Genomic DNA, 23,750 nt, shown 5'->3' with positions numbered 1-23,750 from the left:
CACCTGTTCAGACAGCCTCTCCTAATGACACAGATCCGTTTTCAACACACTTTGTTGCCTGTTTATTTTTCCCCAATTTTTATTATAAAAATATTCAAACAACAAAAATAAAAAGTGTGTTGGTCGATTATCTTTATAACCAGCACCTAGATTCAATACCTGAGCACAATTTACCACTTTTGTGTATATGTCTATATGCATATACATTTTTTGCTAAGCCATTTAAAAGTAGATTGCAGACATCATGAGGCTTGAACCCCTAAATATTTCAGTATCTAACTCCTAAGAATAAGAGAATTTTCCACATAATCTCAACATTATCAAACGTAAAAAAAAAAGAAGAAGAAGAAAGAAAGAAAAGAAAAACTAACTCATAAAATAATGTAATATCTGGTCTGTATTCAAGTTTCCCCACTTGTCTCCAAAATGGCCTTTATAGCTTTATCTATAGAGCCAGGATCCAATCAACACGTCTTGTTCAGTGCTCTCTTACTTGAGTCTCTTTCAATCTTGAACACTCCTCCACGGTTTTGTTATGACTGATTTTGTGAGAAACCAAACTAATTGTGTTATATAATGTCCCACGTTCTGGTTTGATGTTTTCGCCTTGTGATGGTATTTAACTGGCTCCTTTATCCCCTGTACTCTCCTGAGGCATGATTAGGATCGTACAGCTTTGTCAGAGGTGATGCTCTATATTTATCATGCACGAGGGAAGGCACACAGTGATCGGTTACTTTTAGTCCTACTAAATTAGACACTCAGCTAACACGCAGTCATGGGGGGTGGGGAAGCAGTGCTCCACTGTAAAGATATTTTTTCCCTTTGCAAATAACGTTGTTTGGAGATACTTTACACCATTTGAATCTAGTGTTCTCCAGCTTTTTTCCAAAAGATTTTAGCATTGATAATCTTTGACCATCTCGTCAAAAATGGATTTGACATAAGACAAAAATTCTGTGCAACAAATGCATTCAACACCGCATATGCTAAGGTTTATGCTCATTACTGTTTTTATCCTAGAGCTAACAGATCTGACTCGGCAGAACATAATACAGCTGGGAGAACCCACCACACACAAACACACACACACACACACACACACACAAATGTATATTCAAAAAATAAAAACTGTAACCCTAGAGAAAACATTCTCGTATACTTTGCTAAACTTTAGTACAGCCACCTTAAAGAGGGAGTGTGGCAGTTAGATCTGCAGGGTCTGGAGGCAGCCCAAAAGATTCCTAATCTACCAACCTGTCTAACCCACCGTTTCACTACCTGCTCGATCACCAAATTTAACCGCTTCCCGCCTGTCGATCCTGAAAGTGTTCGATGCTCATTCGCGGCAGCTGCTATGAACACCTCACAGCATTAGGAGAAAGTTGTGCCCATGAATTTTCAACGTTTGTACCAAACCCCCACCCCCCCAGAGCAGCACCCAGGGGCAAGTGAGAGCTCCTTAGTAGAAAGAGCAGGTGGCCCTGAGAAGGGCCTTTGGTTGAGACTCGCGGTGTTCCGGGGGGGAGATGGGAACGCTCAGCCCCCGAAGCCGTAGAGGGTGCGGCCCTGGCGCTTGAGCGCGTAGACCACGTCCATGGCCGTGACCGTCTTGCGCTTGGCGTGCTCCGTGTAGGTGACGGCGTCCCGGATCACGTTCTCCAGGAACACCTTGAGCACCCCGCGGGTCTCCTCGTAGATGAGGCCGGAGATGCGCTTGGCGCCGCCCTTGCCCAGGCCCTTCCCGCCCTTGCCGCGGCCGGACGCAGTGAGTAGTCGCTGCGAATGACAGTAGAAGGAGCTTCATACCAGCCCCCGGCAGCCCCTTTTGTAACAATTGTGCAGAACTTTGTGAAAACGAAAACACCGGAAAAGTTAGGAAATCGCTCCAAGTCCTCGCGCCCTTGCTTCTAAGGCCTAAAGTAGACACGGGGTAGGGAGATTTACTGGTATTTAGAAAATAAGAACCTCTAAACACAAGTTTCAGACATGTACACAAAAGAAATGACCTCCTTCATATATAGGTACATGTGTTTAAAGATTTACTTTTCCATATATATTCTTGGATCTTTTGCTACACTGGAATTTAAACAAGCCCAAAGCCCAAGAAACAAAGGAATTAGTCAACATATTGTGGAGCAACCAGGCCAGGCTTCAGGTTTGGGATCGGGGAGTGGCACCTTTCAAACTGTAACATTGAACTTGTCTGTGGATCTACTTGAGTTTCGATGGACTTGCAGTAAGAAGGAAGCGTAGTTGTTGGCAAGTGAATTATTATAAGCAAAATGACTGGCATCTAGTTTGTGAACAATAAATTCATATCGCCCAGGAATTCTGTTCTTAAAAACAAAGTATTTAGAAGACTGAAGAACATGGAAGGATTTCAAAACATTTTTTTTTTAAGGTTTTATTTATTTTTTAGAGAGCGAGCGAGAGGGAAACAGCATGAGAGGGGAGAGGGTCAGAGGGAGAAGCAGGCTCCCCGCTGAGTCAGGAGCCTGATGTGGGACTCGATCCCAGGACCCTGGGATCATGACCTGAGCCAAAGGCAGACGCTTAACCATCTGAGCCACCCAGGCGCCCCAAAACATTTCTAATATAACACTAGTATGTACAATGTGCTTTATCCATACAAATTAAGTATATATATTTCAACAATGAAGGGTTGCAGAGGAAAAGAATGTAAATTGTCAGAGGCTAAGGCCCTGTTTTTCTCATATGGAGGACAAAAGGTGGAGAGCCTTTTTCTGGGCTTAGTGCGTGAAACACAAGCAAAGCTGTCATGAACTCTAATGAAAAATATGCGTTGAGCTAGTTACATGGAAGTTTAGCTTTAAGAAAATATAAATGATTGGGGCGCCTGGATGGCTCTGTCGTTAAGCGCCTGCCTTCGGCTCAGGTCATGGTCCCAGGGTCCTGGGATCGAGCCCCGCATCGGGCTCCCTGCTCCGCGGGAAGCCTGCTTCTCCCTCTCCCACTCCCCCTGCTTGTGTCGTCTCTCTGTCAAATAAATAAATAAAATCTTAAAAAAAAAAAAAAGAAAGAAAATATAAATGATGTCCTTAGAATAAATAGAATTTTCAAGTAAGAAGTGATTTTTATTGCATACTTATGATGTACCAAGTAAAGTGTTCTAAAAGAGCATGGATGAGCTCGGCCAAGTATACCGCATCAGAAAATTTGAGATTAGGAATATCAAATTCTGAAATTCAATTTACTTTTGAGGCAGGGGCAGCAAGATGTAAAACATCACGTACCAACATGAATGAACCAAACATCGGCCCGATGGACATGTCACCACTAGAACAGCCAGAAGAAAGCAAAAAACTGCTGTTTGTGAAAAAAAAAAAAAATCACATTGTTTTCATAAACAAACCATGGAATCCCAAGCAATGCAAAGTAGCAATTGTTAAAGAATTGTCCAGCAGCTTTTTTTTTTATCTTGTTATTTTGCAACAGTAGTTGCAAAGTTTACCTTGTTGTTAAGTTGCAACAGTAGTTCGCAGAGCCCCTTGAACCAATTTCCTCTAATGGTCGCATCCCACATAATCAGTGTATCTTGCAATATCAAAGCCAGGTAATTGATATTGGCAAAATACTGTTACCTAGACTACAGGCCTTTTCAACTCTTACCGGTCTTACCATGCAATCATTTGTCTTTGTGTGTGTGTAGCCCTGTGCAATTTTACCCCATGTATATAGATGCACATAAATACCACTGCGGTGCTGATACAAAATGTTTCCAACATCACCAAGGAACTCCTTGTTACCTCTTTATATTACATCCATACACGTCTTCCCTGTCCTGTGGCAATCATTAATCTGTTATCCATCTCTGGTTTTTGTCATTTTGAGAATGTTATCTAAATGAATAATGTAATATGTAACCTTTTGAAAATGACTTTGAGGGAGAGCAATATATGTGACCCCAAAATGTGCTGCTTTGGCACTTGGGTTATTTTGAACTGAAGGCAATCAAGACCCAGCAAACTCAAGAAAAACTTTTACCTCTCCCTTAACTACCTAAAAAATTTTAGATAGGGGCCCTGGCCCAGAAAGAGAGCTATTACCAGAGATAATTTTTATCTGAAAGACCTATCTGTAGGTTGCCCTCTCTCCCTTTGAAGCTCCAGGTCCCTACCCCATTCTTTAGCTCAGGGGGGCATATAAATATCTACCGACAGACTTATCCTTGGGTCTCATATTCTTATGGGGCTCCAGTACACACATAATTAAAATTTTCTCCTGTTAATCTGTTTTTATATCAATTTACAGCCAAAGAACCTACAAGGGAAAACTTTTCCTCCCCAATAGTTGTTTGTTTGTTTTTTTTCACTAAGCATGATGCCCTGGAGATCCATCCCAGTTGTTGTGTGTATCACTAGCCTCCCTTTTGTTGCTGAGTAGGCTTTCGTGCATGGATGCATGAAAATGTATTTAACCATCCACCCATTGAAAGATATTAAGTTGTTTCTAATTTAGGGCTTTTGCAAATAAAGCTGTTATGACCTTTCATGTACAATATTTTTGTTTTGTGTCCCCACCCACCCCATCCTTGCCAGTTTTGTTTTGTGTTTCCTGAATTCCACCTCAAAATTACATTTTGTAAGATACAAAAGTACTGCTGTGATGACTGGGAGCCTTATAACTCTTTCAGTAGTCTCAAAGAAATCACATGGTGTTGCTATTATCATGTGCAAGTTTGCTTCATAGTTCCAAAATATTGCATCAAGCGACATTTTCAATTGTTTCTGAAATCTGACTTCTGGGTTCTGTAGCTAAGGATTTATCTCACCAAGAGCCCCCCATGTTTGTTGAATAAACTGCTGGTATGCCCGTCCTGTGGTTCCTGCCATGGGACTTGTGTTTTCACTGAAGTGCAGAGCTGTTCACTTAGTTCCCGAAAAGCCCCCAGTGTTTAGTAATCCCCACAGCGAGGGATAAACCCTGGGAGGAGGCTAGGAGTTCCCACAACCAATGTCTGTGAAACCTGACTGATGGACAAATCCTCCATGGCTCTAGGGTTTGTCAGAGGATTCTGAATTTGTTGGAGGAAACGCTGGGAGCTGTTGCCTCCTTGGTTCTCTGAGGATTAATAATGGGTTACGCACCACCCCCTGTGCAAGGGCTGGGTTCTGCCTACTGACTAACGACGTCATGTTTCTCACACAAGGACAGTGCAGACACATTCTGCACAATCTTGACTTTTTAGTTCTGAGCTGCCGCAAGCTCCGAATTCCTGGTGTGAATATACTCAGCTATTACTCGAGGCCCCACGTCTGGGGGCGCTGCCCTGCCCAGCTGTACCAGACAGGCTGCTGCTACTAGGCTCCAAGCTGGGTCTCAAATTCTGCGAACCCACGCTTGAGGCACCAGACCTATTTCCAGCGCAGAAAAGGAGTAGTTACTGCAGGACGTATTGCTCAGTCAAGAAAGAAGTGGATGGCCGCCAAACTGCTCTCATGCACCACTCCGTGTGGGTTCTTGAACACCAGCGTGCGCAGGCCCCACCAAACATGGTAAACCCCCTAGGATGCTTTCCAGGTTGCTCAAGGATCCGTCCTTTCTCCTATCAGAATGAAGTGTGGAAATCCATGCCTGGGGGCGCCTGGGTGGCTCAGATGGTTAAGCGTCTGCCTTCGGCTCAGGTCATGATCCCAGGATCCTGGGATCGAGTCCCACATCGGGCTCCCTGCTTGGCAGGAAGCCTGCTTCTCCCTCTCCCATTCCCCCTGCTTGTGTTCCCTCTCTCGCTGTGTCTCTCTCTGTCAAATAAATAAATAAAATCTTAAAAAAAAAAAAAAAAGAAAAGAAATCCATGCCTGGATTCCTGGCAAGTTGCAGTCTTAATTACGTATTAACATGGCTGTCTGGATGTATCATTAACTGCTGCCCTTATAGATAGGCCCTGGCTAGCTGCGGGTCAGGTTTGGACAGCATGCTCCGTAGATTTCCCAAACCGGGAGCCAGGGTTTTCAGGACTGGGTATTATAACTTGTCGCTATACTATTTTGTAGTTCAGCAGAAAGTACCCAAATCCACGGCGGTTTTATGAGCCACCTTAAATACACTCAGCCAAATGGACGGCTCCAGGAAAAAGCCAAGGCTTGTCTAACCCCCTCTGCTGGGGAACGCAGCGCAATCGGCCTGATTGACACTGGTTGTCAAGGGGAGGATCGCGAGGCTGGGCGAGTGTTCGGGCGGAGGCAGGAGTCGGGAGGTGCGCAGCCGGCGAACGCGCCCTGGCGCCACCCCTACCGGACGCTAGTGGGGGCAGGGGGGACTCGGGGAGTGGGAGATCCTGTTGTTGCGTACAGCCCTTCAAACAGACATTGTAGGTGGCTCTGAAAAGAGCCTTTGGGTTTAAAGTTGGCACGGAACCAGGAAATCCCATCTACGCCCGCTCCCCGCGGATGCGGCGCGCCAGCTGGATGTCCTTGGGCATGATGGTGACGCGCTTGGCGTGGATGGCGCACAGGTTGGTGTCCTCGAAGAGCCCCACCAGGTAGGCCTCGCACGCCTCCTGCAGGGCCATGACGGCCGAGCTCTGGAAGCGCAGGTCGGTCTTGAAGTCCTGCGCGATCTCGCGCACCAGCCGCTGGAACGGCAGCTTGCGGATCAGCAGCTCGGTGGACTTCTGGTAGCGCCGGATCTCGCGCAGGGCCACCGTGCCGGGCCGGTAGCGGTGCGGCTTCTTGACGCCGCCGGTGGCCGGCGCGCTCTTGCGGGCCGCCTTGGTGGCCAGCTGCTTGCGCGGGGCCTTGCCGCCCGTCGACTTGCGCGCCGTCTGCTTCGTGCGAGCCATCTCGAGCTTTTGCAAACACGGTTTACAACTGCAAGTGCCTTTGCGTCGGCTCGTATTTATAAAGGCAACGTCCTCCTGATTGGTCCGAATCTTCGAATTCCGCGCCGTGAATTAAGTGACTTGATGGGCCTTGTGATTGGCTACCAGGACTCACTTGAGAAAGTCTAGTGTTGAAAGACGGATCTTCTCACTTATAATTCTGCGTCCCTTACCCAGCCTGTATTTTGCTTTACAGTTCCTTAACTGCTTTTGTTTTTTTTGTTTTGTTTTTTTAAAGATTTTATTTATTTATTTATTTGAGAGAGAGAGAATGAGAGACAGAGAGCACGAGAGGGAAGAGGGCAGAGGGAGAAGCAGACCCCCTGCCGAGCAGGGAGCCCGATGCGGGACTCGATCCCGGGTCTCCAGGATCATGACCTGAGCCGAAGGCAGTCGCTTAACCAACTGAGCCACCCAGGCGCCCCTGGTTTTGTTTTAATCACCTTGTTTGGGGATTAAATTTGGGAAGAGATGAAAATGAAAACTGACAGTTCCTGAGTGGCTTCAGAAGCTCTATTCTTGGACGTGATTGACCCAGCCCAGTTTCGTCCTTGTTATCGTTTCTCAAAGCTTCTGACTTTGAAGAAACGTTTTATTTTAGCAATGGAAACACCCTATCCCATAACTCCGAACACATTAACAAACACAGACACCACTTCCAGACACTGTTTTTAGGGAACATAAAAACCGCACCGCTGTTTAAATGTGACGATCCTCTGACTCTGAAAGCTTAAATTTTGCCGACTTTGATCAAACTGGGAATGCCATGGCATAATTTGTGAAAACATTTAAATATTTAGCTAATTTTTGTGTTCTTTCCTTCATTTAGTATCCGGGTAACTGCAACTTGGCAGGCAAACAGGATCATAAATTTGTATCAGGCTTTTGTCTCTTCAGGTGGGGATCTAGGGAGCCGCAAGGCTCATAAATAGGTACTAGTGATAAGACATTAAACTTTTGCTGTTTTGAAAATACTTTTTTCTGATGGAAAAAAGAATCTAGACTTGCTGCCACATAAACAGCCAATCAAAAAGTGGATTTGAATTCTCCTGATTTGCATAAAATGTTTCTACTGGCTGATTTGCTCCAATCAGGCATTAAGACAGATTAAGCCGCTATTTGCATACAAGCCATATAAAAGTAGGCCAACCCCACGCTCAGCTTTCACTCCACTAGGTTTTGGTGTCAGAGCTTTACCATGCCCGAGCCCGCCAAGTCGGCCCCGGCGCCGAAGAAGGGGTCCAAGAAGGCGGTGACCAAGGCGCAGAAGAAGGACGGCAAGAAGCGCAAGCGCAGCCGCAAGGAGAGCTACTCGGTGTACGTGTACAAGGTGCTGAAGCAGGTGCACCCCGACACGGGCATCTCGTCCAAGGCCATGGGCATCATGAACTCGTTCGTCAACGACATCTTCGAGCGCATCGCGGGCGAGGCGTCCCGCCTGGCGCATTACAACAAGCGCTCGACCATCACGTCGCGGGAGATCCAGACGGCCGTGCGCCTGCTGCTGCCCGGGGAGCTGGCCAAGCACGCCGTGTCCGAGGGCACCAAGGCCGTCACCAAGTACACCAGCGCCAAGTGAGCTTGCCAAGTAAGCCCCTTGTGAGCCCAACCCCAAAGGCTCTTTTCAGAGCCACCCACTCTTTCACATAAAGAGCTTTAATACTGAACCTTTTCAAAATTAGGGAAAATCTGTGCCCGAGTTAGAATGCCCATCTCCTTCATCCTTACATTCCCATACTTGTTTTCTCAGTAGCCTGTTTTACTGGAACAGAGAAGACTAGCAAGTGCCGAGCAGGAAAACTTGTTCGAAAACTGGGAAGGCAGTTTTAGCTGCTGAACTTTCGGTTTAGGACTTCAGAAAATGAAATTTATCTGGGCCAGAACTTGCTCCAGGGCTTGTAGCTGAGAAATTTTGAGTTGTCCGGACGAGTTGAATACATCCTGGGCATCCTTTATAGATCAGCTTGTCTAGAGAGCGTACTGTGCTTGGTGGGTCTGTGTGAGACTTGTTTCAGTGGAAACCAATAGGATACTGTCTACCTGATAGCGTGAGAAACTAGTTTTCTAGTAAATGGAAGGGGTTGAGGGGGAGACTTGACTGAAAAGAAAGGATGTCTTTTGAAGAATAACTCACTCAACTGTAGCTATTCTTCTGCAAGTAACAGAGGCATTCAGGCTTCTTTGAAGAAAGGTTAAACAGGATTTAGAAGAGGAAGGAGAAGGGAAAAGCAGCAGCAAGCAGCCTGAGAGCAATGCCTCTCTTAGTTGGGGAAATGTCTTCAGTAGCCAACACAGAAGCCAGGCTTGGGTAGTCTTCCCTTAAGAGGCTTGCTAGGAATCATTTAACAGAATACAATGTCGGTTACAGATTTACAAAACACCTTGAGATTAATCTCAACCACAGTACTTCAGTTACTGTCCTCACTTTTGACAAGTCCACCCTTCTAGGCACTTCCCTGTTGGGTCATGGAGTGTGGGGCAGGGAGGGTGGTGGTTAGTGCAGAGTATTCTAGGATCATAGATCAAATTCTTCCCTAAATGACGTGTTGAGTGGAAGGACTAGGACTGAGTTTATTCGTTCACGTATTGAGAGCTTCTTAAGTTTCAGAAAGTGACAGGTGATTGGGAAAGATCGGTGAGCAGGCTAGAAGCAATCCTCAACCTTACAGGGCTCCCAGTCTAGAATGGACATTTACACTTGATCTGAGCCAAAAGGCCGAGAAGTAACCGCACAGGCCAAAAGAAGGGGTAAGCCTCTGTCTGAAGATCACTTTAGCATTGCCCAAGCTGAAAGGATTTAATCTTGAAAAGCAATTCTGGAAGGAAGGTGGAGTAAGAGACAATGATAAGGAAAGGGGAGACAGCAAGAGGGAGAGAAGAATTGATGTGCAGAAAAAGACACCCAGAGTTTGTATTTATGGACTATAGTTAACAACCGGGGCTATATAGTTATACTTTCGTCTAGCCATGTCACATCTTTGGTTCACGGGGATTTTGTAGAAGTCCTAGTGCTGTGCCTAAAATATAGGATCTGATCTTACTGAAATGCAGAAAGGAATGCTAGCACAACAAATCTGGTCCATTAATCCTCTTAAGGACTGTCTTTTATGTACACCTATTAGTATTAGATATCCTTGGAAGTGACCGACAACCTAAAGTAGTCACTGATAAACTAGATAAAAGTCGATTTCTCATGCACAGATATGTAGCTCAGGCTTGGAATGGGGCCCCACTCTCCTGAGGGAACTCCTCTACCTCTGTGTGTAATGTGTGTTTGCTCTAGTATTTGAGAATATTCTTAAATACATTCTGCTATTAAATTCTGCTATGGAGGACCAAGACAAGACCAACAAATTGGATGGATAAACCTCATAAAAATGTTAAGTAGGTGATTCCTAAGTAAGAAACTTCTAAGAAGTGTTAAATAGGTAAGCAAGGAATTTTATGAGATGTAGACATAATTCAAAAGCTGTATTTACCAAAAATCATAAAGTAGTTGCCTGGAAGACATGTTACACATGGAAAAGGAAGGAGAGCTCATGTGCTACACGGAGATAGGAAGAGAGGAAAGGACCACGAAGTGCCAAATATTTGTGAGACACCGAATATTGATGACGTACTCAGTATTTATGTAGTCTTAAATCGTCCACCCATTGGTGACTTCTACGTTAGCCGCATTTGCGCTCTGCGGACAACACCCACATAAAAGGTATGGCCGCTTGGGAAGTCACTGTCAACCTACACGGGAGGCCATGTGCCTCAGAAATGGCCTGCCTCGTAGTGTATTTGAAGACACTACAAGCTAGACTAACATGTAGGTAATTTCCTACCTTGTAGTCTAAAATGTCTGCTCCAGCTACAACTATCTCGTTCACGTTCCATCCTGAAGGAAGGAGAAAAGGGTAAAGAAGCACCCCCACCATTAATGAAATCCTGAGAATGGTGTAATTCTGCCTGCTGACATACCAATTGGCCACAAATAGTCAAGGCCACACCAGCCACAAAAGGAGCTAAGAAAGGAAAACCCCTTTCAGGGGACAACTGTGTAGCAGCCCTGCCACAGCTCATATAAGTAGGTAATTATAAATTATAAATAAGACAAGAAGGAAACTGATGATTTCTTACATCTATAGGAGGACACTGGAGCTTCCTGGTGCAACAGAACTGAATTATAAATATTGGCAGCACTTGCTTCAGTTGAGAAGAAAATAAAATGATACAGCTCTAGTTGGAATCACATTTTCCACTTCAGATGAACAGTGCTCAACACCATTGGGAATCGCAATCGAGCTAGGTGCAATCAGCGTAAGGCGTGAGAGATGAAGAAAACACACCGGAAAGTGGAGGAAGGCCTCCATGGTCAGACCCACAGCCCGTGAATAAGGTCAGGCTGAGTTTGGAATCCAGTGACAGGCCACTGGTTTTAATGTACATTCCAAGTCTGACCATCTGGTATACAAGTTCAAGTCTTACCTGCCTCACTTCTGGCTCTTATGCTGTCTTTTATCTTGGTGGCTTTTCTCAACTCATTCAACTCATTTTCTCAACACATTCTTTATGAGCTAAACCTCCTATAAAAGTCAGTCTTGCCCTTTGGGCAGAAAAGCTCTGTTCTCTCATTTCGAGATACCCTGCTATGTTCCTCAAAGCCTTCCATGTCTGAAATGCCTACCTCACTCAACTGGATGTATTGTTCAGTCAAAGCACAAAGGTGAACCAGGCATGCTCTCTGTTATCTAGGACATGAAATATTATTTCATAGAGGAAATAACAATATACACAACTACAGAACAGCAATAAAATATGCTTAAAACTGGAGGGATTTGAGGCCCACTACCTGGGCTAAAATTTGTTCGTCATTTACCAGCTGGGTGACCTTAGGCATTAAGCAGAACCACTCTGTTGATGTACTCTTTCTTCTGAAAAATGATGACAGTGATTATTTGGAAACTCAGATCTCTTACTTTTTATTTTAAATAAACCATCACATAATTAATATGCTTTCCTCAACTACTGATGTCCTTGAATCAGGCTGGCAGTCCTCCATGAGATTAACACTCATCTATTCCTGCCCTCTCCTCTTGGATCACCATCCAAATTGGGTATGCTCAGGAACCTGGACTCACACTTTTAAAAAATATTAAAAACATGTGAATCAATACTGAATTTACCTAGAAACTCCAGCTTGAGAAAACAGAAGACCCTGGTTCTAACTAGTTGGTTATCAGACCTGTGGCCATGACCCTGAGTTTGCTCCCAACTTAGGATCTGTTCAGTCATCACTGTAGCTTCTCTGTGGAATGATCTTCTCACAGGTGTGTGCAGACCTGTCTCCCTCCCAGGCATCCTACCTCTGCTCAGTGGCATCTAAGTGGTGAAGTCACACCCCACCCCACCCCCACATTTAAAACTACAACACTCCACCACCCATTGCTCCCACTCCCTGGCAGTCCTTAATCTTCTTGGCCTGATTTCTTAATCTCTTTAATCTCTTTACCTACAAAAATACTGTTTTTGTTTATTTCCTGTCTCCCACAACCAGAACATTTGTGAGCTCTACACAGGGAACTTTCCCCATGGTTGTCCCTGCTCTATTTCCAACACCTAGAACAATGCAGGGCACATAGTAAGCGCTCAAAAAGTTTTGGATGGATGGATGGATGGATGGATGGATGGATGGATGGATGGATGAAGTAAAATTAAATTATGCAGGTAACACACAAAGGCCCTCCATTCTCTAGCACCAGAGATAAAGTCCACGATTGAATTATTCAAATGAGCCGCTGTGTGAAGTAGTTCACCTCACTATGCTTCCGTTTCTTCAGCATTGTATTTGGGCTACTAAGGGTCTCTAACCCATAGAGTTATTTTTTTTTAATTTTTATTTATTTTTTGACAGAGAGAGAGGGAACACAAGCAGGGGGAGCGGGAGAGGGAGAAGCAGGCTTCCCGCGGAGCAGGGAGCCCGATGCGGGGCTCGATGCGGGGCTCGATGCGGGGCTCGATCCCAGGACCCTGGGATCATGACCTGAGCCGAAGGCAGACGCTAAACGGCTGAGCCACCCAGGCGCCCCTCTAACCCATAGAGTTATTGTGTGGGTTAAATAAAATGATCTATGTAGGCACCAATTTACGCTTTTGAATTAATGAAGTCACGGCTCTTTTACCTACACGATTCCCACAGCAGGTGTTAACACCTCTCTTGGGCAAATGACATAACAGACCCAGAGCTGCTACCCAGAGCCTGCAGCTGGCCATGGGAGGGCTTAGATTCTGCCAGAAACACCGCTGCTGACTGACCCAGTGAAGTACAGATACAAGAACCTCTTGCCTAGACCCTGAAGACACTCGCATTTGTAATCCTGAATTTGCAATCCAAATAAATGGAGTGTATTACCTGAGGGTAAACATTTTGCCTGTGGCAAAAACAAAACAAAACAGAGAAACTAGTGAATCTGAAGTACTGGGATATGAATTGCATTTAACGACTAACTTTCAGAGATTTTCTCTTTTCTAACTATAAAGGCTAAAGGTCAGCTTCTATTTTCAAAGTCTGGATAGCACAAAACAGGAAGAAAACTGGGCCTTAATTTTTGTACTGGAGCCCAGTGGAGACTACCTAAATATAGAGCAGAACCTGCTAATATGAGAAACAGACACGGAAGTTCCCATGTTCAAGTCCTCTCAAGGCCTTACATCTCAGAGCTAACATCTACAAGCCCCTGCTTGATCTGGCTTCTCGTTGTTTCTCTGCCTTCAGCTCCTGCAACTGTACCCCACCCATTGCAGTATCTTCTTAGTGGCCTTTCCTAAATCTCAACTCCCAGGACACTCCTTATTCTAGCTTTATTTTTCTCCTTCTTACCCTTTAACATACCACACATATCTATCTGATTTATTGTCTGTCCCTCTTCCATTCACATGTAAACTCCACAAGGGCCAAGAACTCTGTCTGGATGGTTCTCTGAGTATATTCCCAATGCACAGAACAACATCTAGCACATTGCAAACTCTCAACAAATATATGTAGAGTAAATACAATTTTTAAGTTCATCCATGTTAAGACATGTTTGTTGGGGGAAATCGTCATGGCATCATAAATAGGTTTTTAAATGGTGGACATGTTTTAAAATATTGAGAGCGAAAATGATACCATTTTCTTTACAATGATCAAGGCAGTGGGGTGGACAAGAAATGGATAAAACCTATTTGGCTAGTGATGATGTGGAAGCTGGGTGCAGGGTACATAGAGTTTATGAAACTAATATTTCTACTTTCATATATTCTGAAATGTCACATAATTTAAAAAGTTAAAAAAAAATGAATAGCTAGGGGGAAAAAAAGATAAACTGATAAATGGCCATGGAAATAAACCAGGTGAATACCCAAACAGGACTTTGTGCCCATGGGAAGATAGGCAGGTCTCCACAGTTTGTCTGCCAAGAAGCCCAGAAGGTTCCTCTTTGTAGCATCCCTTAAAACCTGCCATTGTCAATCGCCCAAAGCAGGTCCATCTCTCATCATAGACTCACATGAGCCCCATCCTCAGAAATTGCTACAAAAACCAGATGCTGCTTGATTCATTGCAGTGATTAACGGTCCTCGAGCAAGCCAGAAAATCCTCTCTTGCTTTCTCTCTGAAAGCAAGCTACAAGGAAGCCTGATTCTGTAGATAAATCCTTGCTAAACCTGTAGTCAAATCACACAGGAGCTAATCACAAGACTGGTATTTATGTAGCATCTGTTCTCGACCCTAGCAACCTTTTGGAAGCACCTGAGTTTTAGTAATTACTGTTGCCTGGGATCACCCCCACACTACAGTTAAAATGCTACTGATTGGACCCCAGGCAAAGATACTTTTTATAAAACATCCAATGGTCTGTAATGTGCACACAATATTGAGATCACTTGATCTCTCTTAAACCAAACTATCTTCCCGGGTTCTTCTTATGTGCAATTGATTTAGAGAACATTTAATTCTGTGACATAAACATGCAGTTTACAAACGTTTATTCCTGCAAGAGTTCACAGGTTGCTTTCTTGATGAGGCCAAAAATATTTTTTTAAATGGGTTTCTAAAAACTAGTTGTTAGTGTCAACCACCAACCTCCTGGGGTGAACTTGGTACAATGTAGATTCTGACTAGGCCTGGGTGGGGTCTGACAATCCAGCTCTAGCAAGCTCCCAAATGATGTCCAAGCCACTGGTGGGTAGACACTTCACGAGTCAAAGACCGCAGAAGCCATCATGACTGCCTTAGGCTCTGCTACCAATAAGCTCATTAGAAATCCTGACTAATTATTCAGAAGTTAACTACCAGCCTGCATTCTTGTGTAAAAGGTTGTTTTATAGGAAAGCCCAAACTTTCACTTTTAACTATAGAGATGGGAAGTGAGCAAATTGAGGTTTCAGACATTGCCCAAATTTGTGGGAACTTACCAGGGGTAAATAGCAAATGCACAGCCACCTCACCCAAGTTCAAACTTTTGTGGATGAAGAACCTCACCTTCCACCTGTGCCCAGATAACCTTAGAATTATCTGCACTAGCAAGCCACCTCAAGTGGCTCGTCCCCTTCCCAGGTCAAAGCGCCTCTCAGACTGCCTGAAGGTACTTACATACGGTTTCCTCGGAGCCGGAAGTTACTATCTTCAGGCGACTTCTGCATAGCTCTTCCAACTCAGGATGGAAAGGGAAAGACTTAGGACACAGCTGAAAGCTCGGTAAAGGCCCACAACCCTGGAACCAAACGCGGTCCACCAACCTTAGTACCTTGAAGAACTCTCCTAAATACCGGGAACCAACTCAAAAAGAACCTTAAAAAGCATGAATACCTCGAGACGGCTCTATCTTGATTCTATTACAGCAATTTTAGGGAAAAAGTGGGTGGCTCTTAGAAGAGCCTTTGAGCTAATTGAATCAGTAGTGGGAAAGCTTTACGCCCTCTCCCCGCGGATGCGGCGCGCCAGCTGGATGTCCTTGGGCATGATGGTGACGCGCTTGGCGTGGATGGCGCACAGGTTGGTGTCCTCGAAGAGCCCCACCAGGTAGGCCTCGCACGCCTCCTGCAGGGCCATGACGGCCGAGCTCTGGAAGCGCAGGTCGGTCTTGAAGTCCTGCGCGATCTCGCGCACCAGCCGCTGGAACGGCAGCTTGCGGATCAGCAGCTCGGTGGACTTCTGGTAGCGCCGGATCTCGCGCAGGGCCACCGTGCCGGGCCGGTAGCGGTGCGGCTTCTTGACGCCGCCGGTGGCCGGCGCGCTCTTGCGGGCCGCCTTGGTGGCCAGCTGCTTGCGCGGGGCCTTGCCGCCCGTCGACTTGCGCGCCGTCTGCTTCGTGCGAGCCATCACAGAAAAAAAAACAGCTAGGGGAAAAGGCTAAACTGACAAGCTGGCCTGAAGACGTTGCCTTTATATATACTCAGAAACCTTCTGATTGGTCTTGCATTTTTCAAAAGTCCCGCGCAATAAAACCATTGGCTAAAGAGCGAACGACGTGATTGGTGGATTATTACAGCCTCCGATTGGATGAATTAGTCAACATTCCAATCCCGTCTTTGTTATAGTCAGCGATCCAAGAACTTAATATTCTGCTTCAACTCATCTCAAATTCTAAATAAATCACCTGGGGATCGGAGAAGATGCCAATTCTGGAAACCTACGTAATGGGGCCTAAGATTCCGACGGTCAGGCTTTCAGAACTTAGGTATATTTTGTTTTCTCAGATGGTTACTTTTACTGAACTGGACCTTGAGTCGCCTGGACTGCCCCTTATCTCCACTCCGGGAAACCACAGGTAAAACGCCTGGCCCGGAGACGGCGGGCGATCACCACTGTGCAACAAAGGGTGACTGACTTCCTTATGGTGGCCAAATAGTATTATGATTCATTCAATTCAGCTTTGAAAACAGCCCGCGCGGACTTCCGGTCCTATAGTTCTGCTTGTAACGTCCTCAGGCATTCCAGGCTACCACCCCTTCCACAGCGGCTCAGTTAACTACCCCCTTACTGCTGGTTTCCGTACTCTAAACGTTCTCACTTCCTAAACACGATTGAAGGAACACGGAGTGAACCTGTCCACATAGAAAACGAGGTTTTGTAAACGTTACCATTATTGTAACTAGGTCTCACCTGTATTAAACCCTTGCTTACCATGCACTAAGGTTTTCCTGTGTAAGTCGTTTCCCTGGGCCACCTTCAAAGTGACGTTAAACAGCGAAGATAAACTGCAGTAAGTGAACTGTTTTTTGACCAACCACAGACTAACCGCTTAAAGGTTATGTAATGGGAAAGCAGAACTTATTCGGTTACAAGCTTATTTATGTGAAAATGTGGACGGCTCTGAAAAGAGCCTTTGGGTGAGGAAAAAGGTTTTAATTGGACACACCGGTATTCAAGTAGGTTCACTTGCCCTTGGCCTTGTGGTGGCTCTCGGTCTTCTTGGGCAGCAGCACGGCCTGGATGTTGGGCAGGACGCCGCCCTGCGCGATGGTGACGCGGCCCAGCAGCTTGTTGAGCTCCTCGTCGTTGCGGATGGCCAGCTGCAGGTGGCGCGGGATGATGCGCGTCTTCTTGTTGTCGCGCGCCGCGTTGCCCGCCAGCTCCAGGATCTCGGCCGTCAGGTACTCGAGCACGGCCGCCAGGTAGACGGGCGCGCCGGCGCCCACCCGCTCGGCGTAGTTGCCCTTGCGGAGCAGGCGGTGCACGCGGCCCACCGGGAACTGCAGGCCGGCCCGGGATGACCTAGTCTTGGCCTTGGCGCGCGCCTTGCCGCCTTGCTTGCCGCGTCCGGACATAGCTAGAGCAGTGATAACGTGACAAAAGACAGAAAAAAATCAAGCATTCTACAAGGCGATAAACTAGACTATTATACTCTGCAGCGGTTTGGTAAAGCAGCCTATGCAGTTGGCCGAACACAAATTCCAGCCAATCAAAAGGCATATCCCAAACAACAATGCTCCTAATTTGCATAGGGCGTGTACGGTTGCAAGGTCAAATTATTTAAAGTTGAAATACGGAAAAGAGCCAATGAGAGTTTAGGATAATCAAGGAGCCTATCAGGGGTTAAGATACTGAAGAGACCAATCAGAAATCGTTATTCTGCTATCCCTAATTTGCATACACACCAAATAAATAGGAGGGCGCTCGACCGTGGGCGTACATTGTTCGTTTTGTTTTAGGGGTGTTAGTTTGGTGCAATGCCTGAACCAGCTAAATCAGCTCCGGCCCCCAAAAAGGGGTCCAAGAAGGCGGTGACCAAGGCGCAGAAGAAGGACGGCAAGAAGCGCAAGCGCAGCCGCAAGGAGAGCTACTCGGTGTACGTGTACAAGGTGCTGAAGCAGGTGCACCCCGACACGGGCATCTCGTCCAAGGCCATGGGCATCATGAACTCGTTCGTCAACGACATCTTCGAGCGCATCGCGGGCGAGGCGTCCCGCCTGGCGCATTACAACAAGCGCTCGACCATCACGTCGCGGGAGATCCAGACGGCCGTGCGCCTGCTGCTGCCCGGGGAGCTGGCCAAGCACGCCGTGTCCGAGGGCACCAAGGCCGTCACCAAGTACACCAGCTCCAAGTGAACATTTGCAACAGCACCAGTGACATCAGGCTCTTTTAAGAGCCACCCACATTGTCACTTAAAGAGCGGTAACTTTCACAAGCTTAGTGAAAATGGCAAGAACATCCATCCTGACATTCGAGGACTAACAAAACTTGGTGACACAAATTGCCCCCGGCATGAGCGGATCACCAACGAATGAATCTGTAGGCAATTGGGACTGGTGCATTCTGCTTCGCTACTCGGTAGCTACTGAGAGCAATATTACCTAGGGTGCCCCCACCTCGAGAGCTTTCATTTTCGTTTTCATTTTGTCCTCTCCCATTATCCTGGGTCGGGAGTTAAGTAGGGGAAAACAGTCCTGGTTTTGAGTAGCCCTAAGTCAAAACAAGCGACAGGAGTTAAGCATTCTTCAGAAAATGAAACTACCTTTTTTTTTTTTTTTTTTTTTTTTTAGCTTGCTTTGAGCTTGCGAGAGGCTACAGCGGCATCTCCTGGAACAATGTACTCTGTGACTTGCATTTCTAAACCACAGCGGGTCTCTGCCAGTCTCTCAAACCCGACGTCCTTCAAATTCCAATAAGTTCTTCACCGCACATTTTTAACGTAGTTAAATACTGACTCTTCGCAAGGTCAGGGAACTCATCCACTAGTTTTCTACCGGGCTTAATATACAAGGGTTTAAGAGACACTGCCTACAACTGGATAACCTGAAGGGGGAGGAAGCAAATGAAAGTCTCCCGTCTGTGATTCCTGTCGGGGGGGGGGGGGGGGGGGGGAGTGAAGATTGGGATCTGCCTCAATCCATCAGCCTCCACTCTTCAGCCCTAAGGAGTCCCTAACCCTAAACCTCTCCGTGTCCTGAATGATCTTGTCCTCAGTCACATCTTCATTCCCTAGGATTTTATTTTAAAGGAGAAGATTTAAAAGGAATTAACGTTCGTGTGCTTGTCCTTCGCCTGATTTCAGCCTACAATCACAATCATACAAAATGGAATCTCCCATTTTACAAGTGAATGACCTGAGGAATTAAGGTTAAATAGCCCCTGAAATAAATAAAAGTGGGATCTGAATCCCTAAGGACTGTTTCCACACTATTTTTCTCAAGCTATAGATGCCAGTTGCAGTCATAGGATTGGGTAACAGGCTCAGAGGAAAAATTGAGCATTAGAATAAAATGAAAGTAAAACTGACCAGGAGATAACACTTGTTCTTTGATGCACAGCACAGTTCTTAAACCAAAGTATATAGCAAGATATGGAAGCTAAGGATCACCAGACAACAAATTTTTCTGAGCGCTGTGCTGGAGAGGGAAAACCATGAGCATTGGTGGTGTAAAACAGAGCTCAGAAATCTGTTTCTACCTATTAGCTACATGTCTTCATCTGCAAATACCTACATAGTAGATTTCTGTGCACATTAATTTAAGTGATGTGGGAAGCAAAGGCAAGAGAAAAAATTAAATTTCCTTACTTCCCACAGCCCATTGACAAGTCCTTGAAACAGTCAGAGTGACCTTCCTTTGGGAGCTCAGCTGCCTTGATGTGGACACTTTGCTAAGGGCAAAGGCAATCTTAGCTTAACATTATCCCAACCCCCCAGGATCCTGTAAGTCTACTTTAACATATAAAAATTCCCTTGGAACCTTCCTTTAGCTCTACCCCCACCAAGATATCTGTTAGCAGTCATCCTCCAAGCATACGATCCACTGATACACATCTGAAGAGTCTCATGACTGAGTTTTTACTAAGTAGTAATAAATGACCTTTTCCTAACAATAGCTAGCTCCCTCAAGGTCCTGAAAACCTTCTTTCCAAAATGCCTTGAAGGCTTGTGCTGTCCTAACCCCCTCCCAACTTGAAAGCATATAACGGGACACGCCTCATGGCCCCAGCACAGCTCTCTAAAACCACCTTTTTGCACCAAAGACATCTCAAGAATTCCTTCTTGGCCATCGGCTCTGAACCCCAACCATTTCCTACATAAGTGACTCAATTTTGTAATGGGGCTCGTGAAGAAGATTCTCTAAGCCCCACATGTAATTAAGGCATTCGTTTCTCGCTCCCCAAAAAGCTAATTTTAAGTACATTTGAAAACAATACATGAAAAGAAATATACAAACAAGCATGGCTTAAGGAGGAATCCCTTAGGACACGATACAGTCCTGACGGCCTATTTCAATGCTAAATTTGGGCCAATTTCTTAAACCTTTGGTGAGCATTTCCTTACCTCTAAAATGGTAATAATAATTAGTAACCACCACATGGCATAGCTGGATGATCAGTAAAAGAACACAGTAAAGCATTTAGGACAGTACCTACACAGAGGAAAGTCTTCCAAAATATCAACTGAAGCTAAAGCCTCTGGTTGAAGTGTTAGGGAAGTTCCTGCCCATATTAGAATCTGAGTCGAGGGTTTGAACAAGGCAGTAGGCCACAATGACTACCAGCAAGTGACACGAGTTAGGGTTCCTTGTCTGGCAGTGTGAGCAATCTAACCCCCTTCTAACAGTCTAAACCCCTCCTTAGAACATCTCTTTACCCTGAACTCTTTTGAGGACAACCTAGGCTGTGAGACTTCCCTGCCTCTGCCTGCCAATTCAAGCAACATGTGACTCATTTTCCAGGGACTTCCTCATGTCTCACTAGTACTAAGGGTACCTCATTTAACAGTAAGTTGGGCTACAAGGAAGGGACCCTGGAAATTCACACAAGAGCTGCTTAGGAGATTTTTATTCCTGTTTTGTTCCCATGCCTCCAATTCTCTTTGCCTAACCTCTCTGTAATGTCTGGCCAGAATGAAGAATCATCTTCAGAAAAGCAGCTGCACTTTGAAAGCAAGAAGAGAATCACAAAATTGCCATCCACAATCATTCCCAGACTAGGGAAATCTAGGGCCACCCTAAAGATTGCTGTGGTATTGCCAACAACGTAGAAGACTCCTATCAGTCTCACTTCATAAAAGAACTATCCTTTTATATGCCCAAAGGAAATTCAGATACCCTCAAAATAAGAAATCTTTATACCAAATAAATGACCCACAGTCAATAAACATTATGAGCAAAATGTAAACCTTTATCACAGTAAGTCACTGGGGTTTGGTGACTGTTTAATCACAGCATAATTAGCCTAAATGGATCAACACAGTATTATACTGCATCTAGTTTCTGGGAATTGCTTTTTTTTCCAGGGAACAATGAGTTGCCATGTTGTCACATGGGGCTAAAGCTCATTTGTTTTCGTAGCAATGTTAGATTGTGTGATTATGTCTGATTATGTCACAATTCATCTATCTATTGGTTGACATTTGCTTTGTTGGTTGCCTTAAATTTATAGGATGCTTTGCTGGAATATAAAATATTAAGTAGAAATTTCATTGTGTGGATTCCTTCATAATATTTTATTAATAACATATGTGTGGATTACTTATAATAATAGAATATAAGGGTTAAAACAGGAAGTGAGTAGATATAATTATAGGGGAAAGAGGAAATCTGCTTTAACCCTGCCACCCTCTCTGATTAGCTGAGCTGATTCAGAGACACTTTCTTCAATGTTGAAATACTGAACAAATCAGTAGTTTCCAAATGCTCATCTATGGCTAGTATTAGTCCGTGCCAGTTTTCTCTATTCTCTATTTTCCCACTCTTTGTAAAAGTGAGAAAAATACGGTCAGTGCAGTAAATTTTCGTTAATATTAAAAGTTGTATTAAAGGTTAATTTACACGTTTTTGATCTTGTCAATTCCTCACAAATGTATTGTCTTCTAAAAAGTATAAAAACTGCCTGCCTCAGTCATTTGTGTCTCAATTTCATTATTGGGCCTCTGCACGCAGAAAATAAAACTTTGGATTTTTTTTCTCCTGTTCATGTCTCATGTAAATTTTTAGTCCAGCTGGAAGACCTTGAAGGAAGAGGACTATTTCCTTCCCTACACTTAGTAATTTGGGGTGAAATATCCTGATGCCTGTATGTACAGGTTTTAAAAATGCCACTCATTAGGTAACATCCTTATCTACTTCAGGTTTTCAAACTGTCAGAAAATTTCGGGGGCTATGCTCAACACCTGCCAGGTCTCCCCGCGAGTGCATTTCCCCCAGGGCCGTCGGGACAACCGAGCCGGCGGGAAGAGCGCGGCCAGCCGGGGGCCGGGCGGGGCCGGCCGCTCCGCGGGGACTCGTCTTTGTTCCCCGGCCGCCGCCGCCGGCGCGCTCCCTTTGTCCCTCGCCCGCCCCGCCATCTTGGTCGCCGGAGCCCGGCGGGGGAGGCTCACCCGCTACCCGCTAACCGGGGGTCCCCGCTTCCTAGTGTTCAAGAGCCGAGCGAGCGCGATCTCTAACTCGAAGTGTCGAGGACGGAGGACGCTCCCTGGGAGAACAGACAACGCCGCGTGAGCTGCTCTGCCGCCATAAAAACGCCCCGGACGCGGCTTAAACAGACGCGAATGCGGCAAACCAACGACACAGCCCGACAATGAAGTGACCTCCCGGAGCTACAAAGCGATCAGATCAAAAAAGCGCCTCACGCCAAACTAACCATTTTTAACCCGTTTGGAACAAGTACTTAAACACAAATCACAGATTAAAAGGTAATGACAAATGATGCAGCTCTTTCATGAAGCAAGTGGGCGGCCCTGAAAAGGGCCTTTTGGTGTTTGGAAGTACGCGGGGTCCGCTGCGCTCAGCCCCCGAAGCCGTAGAGGGTGCGGCCCTGGCGCTTGAGCGCGTAGACCACGTCCATGGCCGTGACCGTCTTGCGCTTGGCGTGCTCCGTGTAGGTGACGGCGTCCCGGATCACGTTCTCCAGGAACACCTTGAGCACCCCGCGGGTCTCCTCGTAGATGAGGCCGGAGATGCGCTTGACGCCGCCGCGCCGGGCCAGCCGCCGGATGGCGGGCTTGGTGATGCCCTGGATGTTGTCGCGCAGCACCTTGCGGTGGCGCTTGGCGCCGCCCTTGCCCAGGCCCTTCCCGCCCTTGCCGCGGCCCGACATGACCGTAGCGCTGAAAGAGCTCGCGAAAAAAGCACGAAAGCCGTTGGGGGCAATCTCCTTATATGCGCGGATTGCGGACCTAATTGAAGACTGGAAGCGCGCACGCGGGAACGGCCGCTGCCCGGCCCCGCCCCTCGCGGCGAGCTGGGTGACGTCACGGGAGGCTGGGCCCCGGCGGCCACTCTCCCCCTCCCCCTCCGCCACCGTGCCCTCCGCGGGGGCAGCTAGAGCGGCCCGGGTCCCCCCCTGAGAACTTCGGACCTTTTTAACTGCGTCAGACTGAAGAAAGGAGCGTTTTGTGCGTGGCGTGGCGTGCCGTGTGCGATCGCGCCGCCGTCTGCGTTGGCCCGCGGCGCCCCC

The 23,750-nt window shown here is 46.2% G+C and overlaps 5 protein-coding genes across 6 annotated transcripts; 2 read left to right on the top strand and 3 right to left on the bottom strand.

Annotated features, from left to right (window-relative positions):
- Window positions 1–963: 963 nt before the first annotated feature.
- Window positions 964–23,434, bottom strand: LOC123837169 (uncharacterized). Its single transcript, XM_064598086.1, has 7 exons — window positions 23,081–23,434; window positions 22,679–22,766; window positions 18,155–18,280; window positions 8,201–8,282; window positions 8,042–8,152; window positions 6,473–6,916; window positions 964–1,779 (listed from the first exon to the last, which is right to left on the bottom strand). Exons 1-7 carry the CDS (start codon window positions 23,388–23,390, stop codon window positions 1,540–1,542), a joined length of 1,401 nt encoding a protein of 466 aa, XP_064454156.1. The 5' UTR covers window positions 23,391–23,434; the 3' UTR covers window positions 964–1,539.
- Window positions 8,013–19,767, top strand: LOC135365679 (histone H2B type 1-K). Of its 2 annotated transcripts, XR_010413891.1 has the most exons (3): window positions 8,013–8,432; window positions 10,978–11,228; window positions 18,857–19,767. XR_010413891.1 is itself a non-coding variant. In XM_064598480.1 (2 exons), exon 1 carries the CDS (start codon window positions 8,043–8,045, stop codon window positions 8,421–8,423), a length of 381 nt encoding a protein of 126 aa, XP_064454550.1. In that variant the 5' UTR covers window positions 8,013–8,042; the 3' UTR covers window positions 8,424–8,432; window positions 10,978–11,730. The 2 variants fall into 2 exon arrangements, 1 of the variants encoding a protein (XP_064454550.1); XM_064598480.1 differs by lacking the exon at window positions 18,857–19,767 and having other exon boundaries at window positions 10,978–11,730.
- LOC135365669 (histone H3.1) lies at window positions 15,710–16,205 on the bottom strand. Its single transcript, XM_064598455.1, has one exon. It carries the CDS (start codon window positions 16,188–16,190, stop codon window positions 15,780–15,782), a length of 411 nt encoding a protein of 136 aa, XP_064454525.1. The 5' UTR covers window positions 16,191–16,205; the 3' UTR covers window positions 15,710–15,779.
- On the bottom strand, window positions 17,114–17,653 carry LOC135365674 (histone H2A type 1-E). Its single transcript, XM_064598464.1, has one exon. It carries the CDS (start codon window positions 17,636–17,638, stop codon window positions 17,246–17,248), a length of 393 nt encoding a protein of 130 aa, XP_064454534.1. The 5' UTR covers window positions 17,639–17,653; the 3' UTR covers window positions 17,114–17,245.
- Window positions 18,010–19,767, top strand: LOC123842896 (histone H2B type 1-C/E/F/G/I). Its single transcript, XM_064598482.1, has 2 exons — window positions 18,010–18,488; window positions 18,857–19,767. Exon 1 carries the CDS (start codon window positions 18,041–18,043, stop codon window positions 18,419–18,421), a length of 381 nt encoding a protein of 126 aa, XP_064454552.1. The 5' UTR covers window positions 18,010–18,040; the 3' UTR covers window positions 18,422–18,488; window positions 18,857–19,767.
- Window positions 23,435–23,750: the final 316 nt, after the last annotated feature.

The sequence above is a fragment of the Mirounga angustirostris genome, unplaced genomic scaffold, assembly GCF_029215605.1.
Source record: "Mirounga angustirostris isolate CCGP_5_RB_7025 unplaced genomic scaffold, mMirAng1.0.hap1 SCAF_8, whole genome shotgun sequence".
Lineage (NCBI taxonomy): Eukaryota > Metazoa > Chordata > Mammalia > Carnivora > Phocidae > Mirounga > Mirounga angustirostris.
The sequence above is the reverse complement of the archived record's forward strand: the minus strand, read 5'-3'. Positions and strand labels throughout refer to the sequence as shown.